Consider the following 18,707-nt stretch of genomic DNA (forward strand, 5'->3'; position numbering starts at 1 on the left):
ACAGACAAACAAAAAGGCTATTAAACTTGCCTGGCAGACCAACCAAAGGCATAAGGAGAGGGCTCATCTACTGACTAAACAGAACCAGACATTTTTGCAAAGTATGGTGATTCTCCTGTAACTCTAAACCTGTGAGAAATGAGAGGAGGAGGCAAAGGCAAGCCTGGAATAAAAAGGACAAGATGAGCTGAGTCAGTTAATCATGCCAGAGACGGGGGAATCTAAGGCTTTGGGGTCACTTCAACAAGGTGGGTCCATTAAACATCAATAACAATAATGAGTGTGTTAGACAAAAACAAAGCAAATGACACTAAAGGTCATGAATTAATGATACTTCTTAAAATTAGTAGTTTTAGAAAATTCATTTTGAGAATCGGTTAGAGAACTATTAGATATTTTTACTGTCCTTCCTAAAGCTTTTAAACCCATGATTACCAACTACTTGATCAGGAAAATCTTACATTCAAGAGAGAAAATCCATAATGGCTGGAGTGGAAATGGCCCCACAGGCCCACAGGGACTGGCAATATTCTGAGGCATGTTCTTGTTGCATAGATGCAGCCTTGTTGGAGACAGTATTCAAGGTTTCTGTCAAGCCAGGCCCAGTGTCACCCTCTTGCTCCCTGCTGCCTATCATCCAGATGTAGAACTCTCAACTACCTCGCAAGCACCATGTCTTCATGCATGATACCATGCTTCCCTCCATGAAGATACTGGATAAAGCTCTGACCCACAACCAGCTACATTTAAATACTTTGCTTAAGAGCTGCTGTAATCATGTCTCTCTTCACAGCAATAAAACCTAAACTAAGACACAGTCCAAACAGTAAGCTAATAAATATTACTAGAAGGTCACAATTTCTCAACTTCTTGAGACTGGAAAGTGGGTTTTTTTATGTGCTTCTAATACTTATTATGTGCATGTAATAGTAACGTACTGTGTGCTCAGCCTAGCCTCAAAGTTGTAATTCTCCTGCCTCCACTTCCTGAGTGCTGGGATAACAAGTAATGCTATCAGGCCCAGTTTGTTTTGTAACTTGTAACAAATTAATGATCTAAACAAAGACCATCAAAGGCTGTATATAAAACTTGGGCTTGCACAACAGTACCACGTGTGTTTAGCACACATAAAGTCCCAATCTAATCCTCGGCACCAATAGCAGTGACGACCAGACATTATAGAGCTCGTGATGGGAAAATGTGCTACCTTAAGAAATTTTCTTCCGGGAAAAATGAACTTGAACTTGAATAAGCCTCTAAAGAAAATTACCAGTTCATACAGAATATGCAAAAGCCAGAATTTACTTACTGACACACAAAATGAAGCAATCCAAGTTCGGACTATAGGAAATTAAAGAACAAATGATCCAGGTTCTTCATAAATAAACTGAAAACAAAGGAGGAAAGAACAAAGAGTGGGAGAAGGATGAAGGCAGGAGAAGGATGAAAGAGGACAGAACAAAAGGCAGAAAGAGGCAAGAAGTTGACCATAATATGAGACTTAACGATCATCAGCATGCTGCAACATACACAGTACCAGTATACAAAAGCTGTAAAATACGCACACCTTACCATACATGTGTATATATGAATACATTTGTGTATATGTGTATTTATACACACCAACCAGTAAAACTTAGTACCACTAATTAAAGACTTAAGAACACTTGTTAATTTTTACAGTATGACCATGATGTTCTATTTTGGTTGTGTAGCACCAGGGACCCATTAATCCACAAGAAGACTGTGTTTCCAGTAGTCTCATGCTAGTATGGGTTCATGCCATCTCTCCCAAACCTTTTTAATAACTTATTTTCCTTCATCAAAGAACTAAATAGATGACTTTATAATTATTACATGTATTATTTCTAGTCTAGTATACTAAACAAACAGGACGAGTTGAAATACATCATAGTGTCTGTCTCTCAAAAGTTGAGTCTTCCATATTGAGTCAAATACATCTAAATCATTCAGAAAATGTTGAGAAATAACACTGCTTTCCATGATTGTTTGACTTGCTACAAATCTACTTGATATATATAAAAATTGCATCATTAGCCAGTATCCATAAAATAACTAAGTAGTTATCTTCAGAATATAGCCCTCAAAGAACAATACTGAATTTCATATGGGGAAAAAAAACCTCAGGATAGTTAAAACAATCCTGTACAATAAAAAAAATTCTGGAGGAATCACCATCCCTGATACTACAGAGCAGCTGTAATAAAGAAAAAAAACCCACATGGTATTGGCATAAAAACATACAGGTTGACCAATGGAATCGAATTGACACCTAGAAGTAAACCCACACACTTTTGGACACTTGATTCTTTTACAAAGAAGCCAAAACTATACAATGGGGGAGAAAAAAGCATCTTTAACAAATGATGCTGACTGACTGAATGTCTGCCTATAGAAGAATGCAGAGATCTGCAGCTACAGCCCTGCACAAAAGTAGAATCCACATCCAAGTGGATTCTACACCCCCAACATACAATCGTTTTCCTTAACTAATCTAGTTGGGGTTTCTTCCATGGAAGGCATGCTGCCACTAAGTACACTTCTTTAATGCACACACTTACTGCAGCAGTCCTAGAAATCTCATTTGTTAACAGGATCCTTACTATCAAGGGATTGTGTGTGGTTCAGATACCAGACTTAGACAAGCATTCTGGGAGCTATTCCTTGAAACCCCATAAAACTGTCACATGGATGAGGAAACATAATTGTTCTATTCTCAGGATAAGCATACATGTATGTACTACATATACATATGCATACGCATATGCATACACATACACATATACATCTTTTAAATGAGACCCGTGATGTTGAATCATAGAGAGCAAGGCCCCGTTTGTGACCACTTACCAGGGGTACAATTAAGAATCATACTCTCATGTGAAAGAGATGATGCCAAAACGTTCTCCATTCTAAAAACTAAAATTCTGTCACTGAGTTAATATTAGAGTCATGTAAGTTCTAACAAATCCAAGTCCCTCAAGCAATGTTAAAGATTAGTAAATTGAAAAGAAAATATTCTACTTTACCTTGTTTTTGGTGTTATCTGTTTCATAACATAAAGCTATGTGCCTTTTTAAAGCAAACATTAAAGTTAACATCTTTGGCAATTTCATCTCTACCAAAAACCATAAATCATTTTTTGCTGTTATTTTTATTTTATTTTCTTCTTTGAGATAAGATTTAGTTATTTATCATGACTTGGTCTAGAACTTCTCTAAAGACAGATCTTTCCACAGACTTGTAATCCTCCTGCATTAACCTCCCAAATATTACAGGGGTATGCCATCATGTCTGGCTTTAAATGCATTTTTGAATGAAGAGTGAATTCATTTGTTCAAGAAGGGTTAGGATTTAGTTACACAGATCTCATCTACTTTATCATTTTGAGCTATAATTTATCTTTATCTTTAATCTTTCTTCTTTCATATTTCCCAAATTATAGTTAACTACAAAATGATTTTAGAAAATATTTTAAAATTATTTTCTAATTTACAAATCAAAAAATATAATTAAGAAAAGTAAAGATAAATGAGGCCAGCGATAAGACGTAAATCATAAATCTGACCTACCCAGCAGGGTCAAAGGCTAGAAAGTCAATTACACACCAAATAGTCTTGAAAGACTAAAGCTCAGCTGGTGAAGTGTGTGCCATGCAAGCATGGACTGCACCTGAGTTCAGAATCCATGCATAATCCCAGCACTTGGGAGGCAGAGGGAGATGAGCAGGTTCATGGTGTCTGTTGCCAAGCAGACTGACCAAATCAGTGAGAAAGTCTCAAAACCCAAGGTGGAGCACCACTGAGATCAGCTGGGAAAGAATCTGTGATCAAGCCTAGAAACCTGAGTTCCAAGACTCCTGTATGTAGGTGTCCTGTGATCTCCATCCACCTGCACATACACAAAACAGATAACATGTAGTCCAAGACAGACAGGAACTGAGGAGAGCGCCCGACAGTGACCTCTCATTTTCACATGCATGTTCATCCACATATACACACACATGCATTTATTATTTTATATATCTTCAGCCATGAGGGAAAGACTTAACTGGTTCATGCACAAGAAACCTTACATGACTAACCTTCTGGCCAAACTGGAGGTCAAGAACAGAGTGAACCAGAGCTGTCATGCTAGGTGTCACTGGGGTGGTGCATCTGTATGTGGTATTCGGTCATGAAGCCTCTCTTCCCTGCAACCTGATAGGTTTAGGATACTTAGCCTATATTTCAATGAAAGCCACAACAAGTCCCAACAGCAGCAATACCAAGTGCATGATTGGCCTGGTTGGTCATGCATGGGTGGTGTGCTGTTGTGGTTGTCGTTGTGGTTGTTGTCGTTGTTGTTGTTGTGGTTGTCGTTGTTGTTGTTGTCGTTGTTGTTCCTTTTGTTTTTTATTTCTTTTATTTATTTTTGACAACTTGACATAAGCTAGAGTTATCTGGGGAGAGAAACTCAATTGGGAAAATGCCTCCAATCGAACTGCCTGCAGGCAACTCTGTCCGTTTCCTTGATTAATGACTGGTGTGAGGAGGCCAGTCTACAGTGGGCATTCTAGGGAGGCGGACCTGAGGGGTAAAGAAGGCGAACTAAGCAACCCAGTAAACAGTGTTCCTTCAGGTTCCTGCCATGTCTCAGTTCCTACCCTGCTTCCCTTCAGTTATACGGCCTGAGCTGAGAGATGTAAGAAGAAATGAATGTTTTCCTCTCCAACCTGCTCTCAGTCACAGTGTTTTATCACAGCAATGGAAACCCTACTGATAAACTGAGTAGTCTATGGTATATTCAAAACTGATAAGTTCTTCTCTTGGCTCCTGTTGGCTCCTCTTCTTCTGTACGCTGAGGAGAGGCTTCCTGCTCTGGTGCATGGCCCTGAGTTCTGACAGGGCTGAAGTGCTCTGGGAAGCTCCGTCCTATCTGTCTGAAGCCTGAGTTCCAGGCTCACAGTGTGGTGCAGCATGAGAAAAACAAAGCCAGAGAGACACAGATGCCATCACTAAAAAAGCCAAAACAGCCACAGTGAATAGGATGGCTGGGGAAACAACATACAAAGCCCTGGTGAGAGGGCTTCCTGCACCAGAGCTTAATACTGCCTCTGTGTGTGTGTGTGTGTGTGTGTGTGTGTGTGTGTGTGTGTGTGTACTGCATATGATCTGTATCACACACATATATCATATATATGTTATATATAATAAATGTATATTTTTATATTTTATATTGACCTTTTCATATATATGTATATATATAACATTTTCATAATATATATGCATATATATAGCAGATAATTTAATAATGTTGCCTTGAAAAGTGAGTTTGCCATATTAAAATCCAGACTGAACGTGGAAACTGCCTTGCTTACTCTTACTGTGTATATGCAAAGGGAACATTTCCATTTAAGTTCTTATTTTAGGTATTTTTCTTTTACATATGTAAAAGCTCTCTCTACAGGTATATTTGTTCAGCATGTGCACGCCTAGTCAGAAGAGGGTGCCTGATCCGCTGGAACTGGAGTTACTAAATGTTGTAAGCTGCGATGTGAGTGCTGGGAACTGAACCTGGGAGCAGCAAGTGCCCTTTACCACTGAGCAGCTCTCTAAGCCTTCATGTAAGTTTTATATAGTAGACATTATCCAAAATTTTGAAAATATTTTGCCTGAGTAGAAAATACAACTAGGGAGGGGGAGGGAAAAAAAGAAAAAAGAAAGAAAACATAACTAAAATTAAAATTCCATATTCCATAAGTTCTGTACTCTGCTGAACTCTAGCCATGCATTTTAGGAAAGATTTAGGAAATCTTTATGATTCGACTTCATGTGATGTGTGGTTTTATATAATTCTTCAAGGTCTTTGTATGACTCTGTACATACACACACATACACACAAACATACGGCTATGATTTGGTTATAACATACAGAATGCTTATGGAGAAGGGGCCGCGAGAGGGTTATCTACAACATACGTCTATAAACCAGAGTTCCTGCTAGGTAAACTGACAGCACTGCTCTACCAGCATGAGCTGCTAATAACACCTCAGAAGACGTCCTAGTTCTCAAATGAGAAGGAACTGGTCTTACTATTTTCCTAACATTATACGTAAATATGAGGACGGCTTCGTAGAGCACTTAGCCTGCTGGTGTAAACGGAGAGTTTACACACACGGAAGCTCCAGCTGCCTGCAGAAAGAGACATGGTATCTTACCTGCTTTACATTTGTCTGGTCTGGGGGCTGGGGATTTAGCTCAGTGGTAGAGCACTTGCCTAGGAAGCGCAAGGCCCTGGGTTCGGTCCCCAGCTCCGAAAAAAAGAACCAAAAAAAAAAAAAAAATGTGTCTGGTCTGACCTGCTAAAATGGATGCCACTGCTGACTTGACCACAAAGCTGAGAAACAAGCTGCCTTAGCCTCTCCCCCTAGTGCCTATTCTTCTAAACCAGGTTAAGGAACCAAAAGATATGCCCATCTTTAATTCCATAAATGATTTATGTTCTTTCTTTCTTTTTGGACAAGGTCTCAGGTAGCCCAGGCTGGCTCTGAACTCACTTTGGAGTTGAGATGGACCTGGAACAGGAGAGAGATCCTCCCGTGCCGCCTCCACCCAAGGACTGGCAGTGCTGTCTGTGCCCCAGTGCCTTCCTCCATACAGATGCTGGTTTCTGCCATCAGCAGTGGCAGGCCAATGAGAACGCCTGGCTTTAACACAGCTCTGGGTGAAGGAAAGTTAATACATATAACCTCTAATCAGGCCAGCATGATTAAGTTAAACTACTTTCTCTCTTTTGTCTAGACCGTAATGTCAAAGTTAAGAGGTCCCCCTACTTCAAAGGTCAAAATAATTTGTATTCCCTTTCAGTACTTTCATTTTTATGTTTTGTTTTGAGCAACAGGATAAAGTTTCAATGAATAACTATAGCTTGATTGGACAATGAGATTTGGAAATCTCAACTTGACAACATAAATCAGCTTTCCAGATTTGGGATTAGACTAGAGTAGACAAAAAGATTTCCTATCAAAATAAATAACATTCTAAAGCAAATATCCAATAACTAGCTTTCTTTCAAATGATTATGATTATAATAAAATATTAAAAATACTAGAAAACAAGGAACACTAGAACCCTAACATAATAATATGGGTCACAGTGTTATTTTTCCTGTGAATAATAATGATGAGATGACTTTTAATCATCAGCTTTTTACAAAATAAGCAGAATTGATATGAGGTGTGGGGACAGCTGTTAGGTTTGGAGGAAAGAAAGGAGGAGGGAAGGAAAAGGGGGAAGGGAGAAAGGGAAGAAGAAAGGAAGGACAGACCGATGGACAGAACAGAGGTAGGTAACTCTAAAAATGTTTTGGTCCCTTTCCAAAAGGAAAAAAAAAAAATAAAGGCATGCCAACTTCTGGTGTATGATTGGATTGCTGTTCACAGTTACTTAAACATCAATGTCAGTGTAACGCTACTGGAATGAAATACATTCTATAATACAATCTGCATTCTTCTTGTTGTTGCCCTGATTCCTCGGCTGCCTCCCACAGTATATTCTGCAAATAAGTTGTTACTACTTCCTGCAATATGTTTAATGGTAGACATTATGAACTAATTCTATCTGTATTTCTCAAACAAAGTAATATCTATTGTGGAGGGGGGGGGAGAATATCTTCAATGAGCTAAAGACACAGTTCATTGGAAAAGTCATTTGCCTAAGAAGCATAGCCAGGGGTTCAATCCCAACACCCCACCCCCAACAACAAAAACAATAACAAACAACTATTCTCCATCTATTAAAGAAACAGCCTCCATCTCTACAAATCAACCTAACTCTTAACCCTACTTACAACAGCTTCTGCTTGTGACTTCCATCCCATAAAAAACAAAAAACAAAACAACCAATCACAAGCTACTTTCTTTTTCAAGTGTCTAAGAGATCTCTACACATTAAGGGAAGTTATGGGGTTAGCTTCCTGAGGCAGTCTGGATCCACTGCAGCACCATTTAGAGATGGCGGAAATTTTTCAGAAACAGGGCCTCCCAAGAGTCTTCAGGTTACAGGGGACATGGTATTTAAGGACTAGTTGGACCAGCCCCTTTCAAATCTGCTCTTTTGCCTTCTGTCTCAGGTGAGTGATTTCCTCTAGCATATGCTTCCCCCAGGATGCAATGCCTTACCAGGGCCAATAAAGTAACAAAGATAATGTTACTTTACTAAAACCATAGGTCACAATAAACCATTTCACTTTATAAGTTAATTTCCCTGCAATTTGTTAAAGAAAAAAAGACAGGCCTACAACCAGAGCAGACCCTGTGACATAGCTCTCTGTATCCAGATCCTGTGGGGAGAGAGCTGGATTCTCAGAAGTTCGGACAATCCTGAGAGCACAGATGAGACCACCACTCCACATTCCTGGTCCAAGAGGAACCTGCCTGGAGACCTCTGAACACAGGAAGCTAGGACCAGTCTGGGCAGGATCCTTCCAGTATCTGCCTGCAACTGGAACTGACCTTGTGCCACATCTCTCTATACCCAGATCCCACCTAGAGAAAGAAGGTCTCCAGGAGTGCTGACACAAAGGCTTAGAGGAGGGTCAAGCCACTGTCAGAGACAGCAAGACCAGCCAACACCAAAAATAAGCAGATGGAGAGAGGCAAGCGCAAGAACCTAAGCAACAGAAACGAAGGCCACTTGGCATCATCAGAACCCAGTTTTCCCACCACAGCAAATACTGGATACCCCAATACACCATGAAAGCAAGATTTGGATTTAGAACCACAACACATGACAATGTTAGAGGACTTTAAGGAGAACATAAATAACTCCCTTAAAGAAATACTGGACAACACAGTTAAAGAAATAGAAGCCCTTAAAGAGGAAACAGAAAAATCCCTTAAAGAATTACAAGAAAACACGACCAAACAGGTAAAGGAATTGAACAAAACCATCCAGGATCTAAAAATGGAAATAGAAACAATAAAGAAATCACAAAGAGAGACAATGCTGTAGATTAAAAAAAAAAAAAAAAAAAAAACTAGGGAAAAGATCAGGAGTCATAATACAAGACATTAGAAGAGAGACTCTCAGGGGCAGAAGGCAACATAAAAAACATTGACACAACAGTCAAAAAATGCAAAATGCAAAAAGCTCATAACACAAAACATCCACGAAATCCAGGACACACACACACACACACACACACACACACACACACACACACACACACAACAAAGATCAAATCGAAGGATAATAGGTATAAAAGAGCAAAGATTCCCAACTCTCAATCCTGAATATCTCTGCTCCAAATGCAAGGACACCTACATTCATAAAACAAACCTTACTAGAGCTCAAAGCACACATTGCACCTCACATAATAATAGTAGGAGACTTCAACACCCTACTCTCATTAACAGACATATCATGGAAAGAGAAACTTAACAGAGACACAGAGGTTATGAACCAAATGGATTTAACAGACATCTATAGAATATTTCATCCTAAAACAAAAGAATATCTTCTCAGCACCACATGGTACCTTCTTAAATACTGACCATATAATTGGTCACAAAACAAGCATCAACAGATACAAGAAGATTGAAATAATCCCATGCATCCTATCAGATTACCACAGACTAAGGCTGGTCTTCAATAACAACAAAAACAACAGAAAGCCAACATATACATGGAAGTTGAACAACGCTCTACTCAATGATAATTTGGTCAAGAAAGAAAGAAAGAAATTAAAGACTTTGTAGAATTTAAGGAAAATGAAGGCACAACATACCAAAACTTATGAGATACAATGAAAGCAGTGCTAGGAGGAAAACTCATAGCTCTGAGTCCCTCCAAAAAGAAACTAGAGAAAGCATAAATTAGTAGCTTGACAGTGCTCCTAAAAGCTCTAGAAAAAAGAACTAAATATACCCCAGAGGAGTAGACAGCAGGAAATAATCAAACTCAGGGCTGAAATCAACCAAGTAGAAACAAAAAGAACTATACAAAGAATCAAAAAACTAAGAGCTAATTCTTTGAGAAAATCAACAAGATAATTCCTTAGCCAGACTAACCAGAGGGCACAGAGAGTGTATCCAAATTAGCAAAATCAGAAATGAAAAAGGAGATAAAACAACAGAAACTGAGAAAATTAAAAAAATCATCAGATCCTACCACAAAAGCCTATACTCAACAAAACTGCAAAATCTGAATGAAATGGACAATTTTCTAGACAGATACCAGGTATCAAAGATAAATTAGGATCAGAAAAACCATTTAAACAGTCCCATAACTCCTAAAGAAATAGAAGCAGTCATTAAAAGTCTCCCAACCAAAAAAAGCCCAGGACCAGATGGGTATAATGCAGAATTCTATCAGACCTTCATAGAAGACCTCATACCAATACTGTCCAAACTATTCCACAAAACAGAGACAAAAGCAACACTACCCAGTTCCTTCTACGAAGCTACAATTACACTTATACCTAAACCACACAAAGACCCAACAAAGAAAGAGAACTTCAGACCAATTTCCTTTATGAATATCGATGCAAAAATACTCAATAAAATTCTCCCAAACTGAATCCAAGAACGCATAAAAATGATCATCCATCATGATCAAGTAGGCTTCATCCCGGGTATGCAGGGATGGTTCAATATACAGAAATCTATTAATGTAATCCACTATATAAACAAACTCAAAGAAAAAAAAACATATGATCATCTCATTAGATGCTGAGAAAGTATTTGACAAAAGTCAACACCCCTTCATGTTAAAAGTCTTGGAAAGAATAGGAATTCAAGGCCCACACCTAAAAACAGTAAAAGCCATATACAGCAAACCAGTAGCCAACATCAAACTAAATGGAGAGAAACTTGACACAATCCCACTAATATCAGGGACTAGATAAGACTGCCCACTCTCTCCTTACCTATTCAGTATAGTACTCAAAGTCCCAGTCAGAGCAATTAGACAACAAAAGGAGGCCAAAGGGATACAAATTGTCAAGTAAGAAGTCAAAATATCACTATTTACAGATGATATGATAGTATACTTAAGTGACCCCCAAAATTCCACCAAGGAACTCTTAAACCTGATAAACAACTTCAGCAAAGTGGCTGGATATAAAATTAATGCAAACAAATCAGTAGCTTTCCTTTACTCAAAGAATAAACAGTCTGAGAAAGAAATTAGGGGAAAACACCCTTCACAATAGTCATAAATATTTTAAAATACCTCAGTGTGACTCTAACCAAGCAAGTGAAAGATCTGTGACAAGAACTTCAAGTCTCTGAAGAAAGAAATTGAAGAAGATCTCAGAAGATGAAACGATCTCCTATGGATTGGCAGGATTAATAGAGTAAAAATCTTGACAAAAGCAATCTATGGATTCAATGCAATTCCCATCAAAATTCCAACTCAATTCTTCATAGGGTTGGAAAGTGCAATTTGCAAATTCATTTGAAATAACAAAAATCCCAGGATAGCAAAAACTGTTCTCAACAATAAAAGAACTTTTAGGGGAATCACCATCTCTGACCTCAAGCTGTATTACAAAGCAATAGTAATAAAAACTGTATGGTTTTGGTACAGAGACAGGCAGGTAGCTCAATGGAATAGAATTGAAGACCCAAAATGAACCCACACACCTATGGTCACTTGATTTTTGACAAAGGAGCCAAAACCATCCAATGGAAAAAAGATAGCATTTTCAGCAACTGGTGCTGGTTCAACTGGAGGTCAACATGTAGAAGAATGCAGATCGATCCATGCTTATCACCCTGTACAAAGCTTAAGTCCAAGTGGATCAAGGACCTCCACATCAAACCAGATACACTCAAACTAACAGAAAAGAAAGTGGGGAAGAGTCTCAAACACATGGGCACTGGGTAAAATTTCCTGAACACCAATAGCTTATGCTCTAAGATCAAGAATCGACAAATGGGACCTCATAAAATTGCAAAGCTTCTGTTAAGCAAAGGACACTGTCACTAGGACAAAACAGCAACCAACAGATTGGGAAAAGATCTTTACCAATCCTACATCCAATAGGTACATCTACATAATGGAGTACTACTCAGCTATCAAAACCAATGACTTCATGAAATTCATAGGCCAATGGATGTAACTAGAAAATATCATCCTGAGTGAGGTAACCCAGTCACAAAAAAACACATATGGTAAGTACTCACTGATAAGTGGATATTAGCCCAAAAGCTCAAATTATCCAAGATACAATCCACAGACCACATGAAGCTCAAGAAGAAGGACAACCAAGTGAGGATGCTTCAGTCCTTCTTAGAAGGGGGAACAAAAATATTCATAGGAGGAGATATGGAGACAAAGTTTGGAGCAGAGACTGAAGGAAAGACCATCCAGAAAGTGCCCCATCTGGGTATCCAGCCCATATACATACAGTCACCAAACCCAGACAATATTGCTGATGCCAAGGAGTACATGCTGACAGGAGCCTGATATGGCTGTCTCCTGAGAGGCTCTGCCAGAGCTTGACAAACACAGAGGTGGACCCTTGTACCCAACCACTGAACTGAGATCGGGGTCCCGATAGGAGGAGTTAGAGAAAGGATTTAAGGAGCTGAAGGGTTTGCAACCCTGTAAGAATAACAATACCAACCAACCAGAGGTCCCAGGGACTAAACCACCATCTAAAGAGTACACATGGTGGGAAGGGGTGGGTGGATGGTTTGGGGAACACCCTCATAGAAGAAGGAGGAGAAGGAGGGATGGGATAGGGAGTTTATGGATGAGAAACTGGGAAAGGGGCTAACATTTGAAATGTAAATTTAAAAAATCCAATAAAAAAAAAAGAAAGAAACTTCAAAAGACCAGTGTTCAATGAGATGTCATCCAGCCACCCCCACCTTGTGCTGTTGTGCACCAGAGATCCCCAGCAGTCAGTGCCCTCTTTATTTCCTACTCAGCTATACCAGGATGGGTCTCAGCCCTTCCTAGCTCCCACCATGAGCAGCTGATTCCTTGGGGACTTGCTCTTCCCAACTGCTACAGGGAAGTACAGTGTTGTTACACTGTAAGAAGGACAGAAGTCACTTCAGAGCACACTGCAGAGACAAAAGTACAAATGCAGAAGTTGCAGATCTGTGCAGTAGGTCTCTGACTGCCCAGATACGTGACCTCAGCCTTGTCACGCAGGCTCTGGGATTCCTCTCATATACAAAACAGGAGAGCAGGCCCTGCTAGGGATTAAAATGAGATCATACGAGTAAATCTGTATTTGGAAAATAGAGAGTATAATTTGATTATAAATACTTCTTTCTAATTCCTAGCTGAATTATACAAAGCAGAAACTTAAGGCTGATGTGGCACAGTTTGAAACACACAAACAACACTTGCCAAAAAAATCAGTAGAAATAACCACAGAATGCTAAGTGAGGGGGGGGGGGAAACCACACCAATCTTTCTTGAGTTCTGAGTTCATTGTTGAACAATGAGTCTTCTGCTGACTCCACACACAGGCATGAGCCAGAGCACCAAGAGCATAGTCAAACCTGCACACAGAGGACGGCCCTAGACTGGCTTTGTGCTTCACTCCCATAAAATAATGCCTGAAACATCATGCAGAAGTCCACACACTTCCATTAACTTTGTGAAGATCAGGCACTGTCCTGTGGAATATATGAAAAAATTAATCTACTATCTCCTGTCAAACAGCTCGGAAATGTGAAATTATCACGAGAGAGACATGTGCTTTCATGGCCTGCAGGATGGTTTCCATTCTCAGGTGACAGATCTAGACAAAGAGCCTGACAGTAAACAAAAGCAAGCTCAGAAACACGGAGGATGACAGAGAGACAAACTAAGACGGATGAAAAATTAATACTTTAAAATAGCAATGAAAATATAAAATCTTTCAAAAATAGATATAAGAAAATGCCTTTGAAAAACATTAAATATAAAATACAAATAATATACTACTCAAGTAAAAAGCTCACAAGCTCTAGACAACATTTACAGGAAATTTGGGGAAAAAGTAACAAAAAAATAATTTGTCAACGCAGCAGCATGCTAGTGGTAGTTTTCCTGATTACTCAAGTTTTGGTTGACTAAGAACAAAGACAAAGAACAAATGTTTCAGTCAGGAAAGTTACTGAAGTCAGAAATAAACAAATCAAGAAGGGCCCGTAGGAGAATGAAGGGAAGGATGGAGAACAGAGTGAAAAGCAATGGAGTAGGAAAGGATAAATAAAACCTACAAAATGGGGAAGTGGTCTTACTAGCCATCATAGAAATGGAAATTAAAACAACATTGAGAAGAGTGGTCTAAGAGAAACAACAGGGGCTGGAGTCTGGCTCAGTGTGAGGAACACTGGCTACAGTTCTTGCAGAGGACCCAGGCTGGGTTCCCAGCACCACATGGCAGTTCACAACCATCCATTACTCTAGTTTTGGGGGATCAATGCCCTCTACAGAGAGGAGGCATGCCTACGGCACACATCTATACGTGCAGGCGAAACAGTCATACATGTAAAAATAAAGTAATTCGTAAATCTGTAAGAAAAGAACAACAAATACTGGTAAGAATGTAGACAGAAACTCTAAAACTTTAAATGAAAAGTAGTAATAAAAAGAAATGGTGAGAGAGAGTGTCTGATACACTTCAACACTAGAATAAGGCAGGCTCCTCTTATAACAAAGACAGAGACTTATCTTCCGACTACAACTGATAAATGAAACATTTGATATAGTTATCCTGTAATAAAAGCATCCCTCTTTCATCTAGTAAAGTATCTTAATGAAGTTCTGTAACATCTGTCTTCATAAAATATAAATTAGAAGTCTTTAGCAATGAAGGAAATGTCTCATTTTTCTAAAGTGAAAACTGTCTAAGACTTGGTGATTTTCCAGGATTGCATTTAGATGTGGATAAATTGCTTAAATGTGGCTAGTGACCAGAATGCTGTATACCACAGAACAACTCTTAGTTTTACATAAGTAATTCTAACCCTAGAAACACTGGCTGTGTCTTCAACGTGAACAAATACCCTGTGAACCATTATAACTAAAATGGTAGATCTGTCCTCTGTCCTTACTATAAAGGTGAGATCCTGCCATTTCACAAAACCATGTAGCTTCAAGTCATCTTGAGAAGATGGATGTGGTAGTGCAGACCCATAATCTTACCAATAAATGGGGAGGCTGAGGCAGGAGGATTGCAAGTTCAAGACCAGCCTGGGATACACAGTGAGACCCCATTCTCAAAAAGGGGGTTTGTGGGGAATGTATCATATAGAAAGCATCACCAGAGAGCCAAGATGGCACTAGAGCACTCATTTGGAGAAGACTCAAGGGACTTCACAATGACTTTTAGATTACACCAAAAAAATCTTTTGAAGAAATCAGACAACATCACACACCACAAATAATAACAAAATGCTAAGTTCTTTTTGTCTGGGGTGAAACTGAGAGAGCCGAGGGCCAGATCTGTGTGGTCCTTAGTGCTCTCCAGGCAGCCCAGCTCTTGGTAGATGACTTTAACACAACCTCATCCTCACAACCGCAGACACAGGTGTGTAATCTACAGTAATGCTGGCCAGATGTGAAGTCCCCACTCCCTACATTCCTGAGTTTTCCTCTCAGTCCTTTCATCTTCTCTCTCCTGAAGGGAACTAAATTTTGGTGTCTCTGCTCCCATTCCCGGCTTTCCTGCCCTTCAACAGGTTCTTTTTTCACTACATGCCTACATTCCAGTTACATCCCTGCCCAGCAACTACTCTAAAACTCAAAGGCTAAAAAATTAAAATAAAAACAACCCAGCACTTGATCATGTCAGAATTCTGAGAAACATGCACACAGTGAGGATGGAATCTGCTCCTGGAGCCTCTGAGATCACCCAGCGCTCAGCTAGAGGAACTCAGCTCTGAAGAGTCCGACATTATTTCACTCACATATCTGCTGCTCAGGCTGGAATGACTCCAAGGTAACTGCCAACTGCCTCTCCATGTGGTTTGGCTACCAGACAGCCTGTCTACCTCAAAGTAGTCAAACTTCTTACGTAGTGAAGGGCTTCGAGTGCAAGCACTCCTGCTAGTGAGAAGAAAGTGGAATTGCTTTGTATGACCAAGCCATCCAGCACCACCTGAATCATACTTGTTTGGTTGAGAGTCACAAGGCACCATGACTCAAGAGGAGGGAACTAATGCTATACCAAGGAAAGTAACAGGAGATGGTACAAAAAAGCACGGGAAGGAGATGCTATAGCTTTCCCTGGACAAAACAGCTTCCCATAGATTTTTACTTGGCTAAAGACTTCTCCATCTAAAACCAAGCTGGACCCTGTTTTAAAGTGGCTTCTGTTAGAGAATCCACAGCAGGTAGTTCCTCGGCTTCCCTAGCTTTTTTGTTAAGTTACCTCGCTCATCACACTGACAGAATGACTGACAGAAGCAACTCAAGGAAGGAACAATTTGTTTGGGCCGTGGTTTAAGGATGTGGTCCATTAAGTAGGAAGTACATAACAATGAAGCAGGAACCTGGGGCACAGGCTTCTCACATGGTGCCCACTAGCAAGCAGAGGGCTTGGCTGAAACCAAACCAAGCAGGACTCACCCTCTAGCAACCCATTTCCTCCAGCTAATCTCAGAACTACAGGCTCCTATAAAACCCTTAAAAAGTTAAAATACATTCTTTTTGCACAAGGGAATAGCCACAGTACAATTACAATCAAAACCAAAACCCAACATGCAGTACTATAAATCAAACCCTGCAGCTCACTGTCTGGTATCTAGAACACACTCATGATCTGGCTCAGGCTGGCTTCACGCAGAAGCTGCCCTGTCCTGAGGGTCATCCCACGATGTTGGCTACTTCTTATACTGGGATCTCCACTAGAACTGAGACTAAAGCCTTCAGCAGTGGCCTCTTCTGGCTGTTCACAGTGTTAAGCTTCGGCTGTTCTCCATAACTCCTTCATGCTTTCAAACCCAGTACCATGTGGGAGCCTCTCAGGCATTATTTGTCTAAGATCTACTCCAACTTGATACCAAGTTCCCACAGATCAGCCCAGTAAGCTCTGCGCATTCAACACCCTATCTGTCCAGACCAAGGTTCCAAAAGCCTTCTACAGTCCTTCCACAAACAACCTGCTTTGGTCCATCACAGCAAGACTACAACAGCAAGTGCATTGACATTATACTTACAAAAAAAAAAATCAATCAAGGAAATAAATATATTTTTAAATTAGATGACAAAAAAATGCTCTGGTTTGCTTTGCATTGAGACTAGGATGTTTTCAACAGTAAATAGGGGCTCGTGACTTAACTATGGCAGACTTTAAACACACCATAGGCAACAACATAGTTTATGCTTAACTAATCATTCATGATCGACTAATAAGATCCATCCCAAGGACAAAATCAAAACCCTGCTACACTCAGAATAATCCAATTTGTCAATCTGTTCCTAGTATAGTGTATTTGTCTTTTTATGAGAGGTTTAACCTATGGAGAATTGTTCTTTACAAAGTAAAATGGTCCTGTAATAGTCTAGTTCAGTGTTCTTCTCCAAGTTTCTCTATTAAGTATGTCAACATCATAGATTCTTTCATTATATAACCTTCACTGCTCTTTTTCAATACAGAAACTAGGTTGTTCCTTTACAAAACCAGATGCTACCTTGTCATACCACAAGATCTCCCTTCCAATCAAGGCTTCCCTCCACATGTTGTTTGATGCCCCTGCTTTGCTCACTGAAGAAGTAGTATTTGGTTGTCTACTACATACGCACAGTGTGTCTACCATACACCACAACCATCTCTGCAATCAGTGCTCTTGTAGCAAACATTTAGCAATAGATCATTCCTGTAACTACAGAATTGGTTCATTAGAAATAACTCATGCATCAAGCTCCTCCAAATCTTTAATGCACGTTTCCTCTCTACACGCCATCCCAAGAGCACTGTCAGGATTCGGGCTGTTTCTACAGAGTTGTCTAATGTCCATAAAGCAGACATAAAATCTACCTTCAGCAAAATTTCTGTGGGTTATTTCCTCCTATGGAGGACAGAGCTTACCCTTTTCCCTTTCCCTTCCCCCTTTTTTCCTCTTCCTCCCCCTTTTCTCCCCTTTTCTCCCCTTTTCTCTCTTTTCCCCTCTTTTCCCCCCTTTTTCCCTTTTCCCTATTCCCTTCCCTTCCCTTCATTTGTGTTAGGAGCTATGATACAAGAGCACAGTTACACTTCACATACTACGACTGGACCTTGCTGAAGGCAGGCTTCTCAGAAATGAAAAGAGAGGCTTGGAGTACGAAGGGCCTGTGCCATGACACATAGCCAAGGATGCTATGTTAAATACTATAACGGAACTCAATAATGAGCTGGTCCCCTTTATTAAACAGGTTCTTCTCTTTGGTGGACTGAGCTAAGAATAATTACTAGTCTACAGAAAGAAATCAGTTGCCAAAAATCTAGCTTTCAACTCACAGAAAGCCAAATGTTCCCTATTCTAATTTCCATCCACTGTGGCAAGATACTGAGAAATGACTAAAGTGACATTTTTCTCATATTAAAGAATGAAGAGGGCATTTTAACTGCTTCTGTGTTCTACATAGTTTGAAAACTATGATGCAAATATTCAAGAAACCCACTCAGGTAAAAAGACTTAACAGATGCCTGTAACAGGAACAGAAAGGTCCTGAGAGAAACAGAGAAGAATTAAGTGGGCAGCTATAGCCTA

At 39.8% G+C, this 18,707-nt stretch overlaps 1 protein-coding gene across 9 annotated transcripts in view; it reads right to left on the reverse strand.

Annotated features, from left to right (window-relative positions):
- Babam2 (BRISC and BRCA1 A complex member 2) overlaps positions 1 to 18,707 on the reverse strand; it is a 378,444-nt gene that overhangs the window by 305,658 nt on the left and 54,079 nt on the right. Inside the window, exon 1 of one of the 9 annotated variants that reach the window (XM_039112463.2) lies at positions 15,924 to 15,993. The exons of the other annotated variants lie outside the window; for them this stretch is intronic. Within the exon in view, the coding sequence (XP_038968391.1) occupies positions 15,924 to 15,978 (55 nt within the window). The 5' untranslated portion in view covers positions 15,979 to 15,993. Of the gene's footprint in view, positions 1 to 15,923; positions 15,994 to 18,707 lie in introns of those variants that run through there. 9 annotated transcript variants of the gene reach the window in all.

This window comes from Rattus norvegicus, chromosome 6 (genome assembly GCF_036323735.1).
Source record: "Rattus norvegicus strain BN/NHsdMcwi chromosome 6, GRCr8, whole genome shotgun sequence".
In the NCBI taxonomy this organism is placed as follows: Eukaryota; Metazoa; Chordata; class Mammalia; order Rodentia; family Muridae; genus Rattus; species Rattus norvegicus.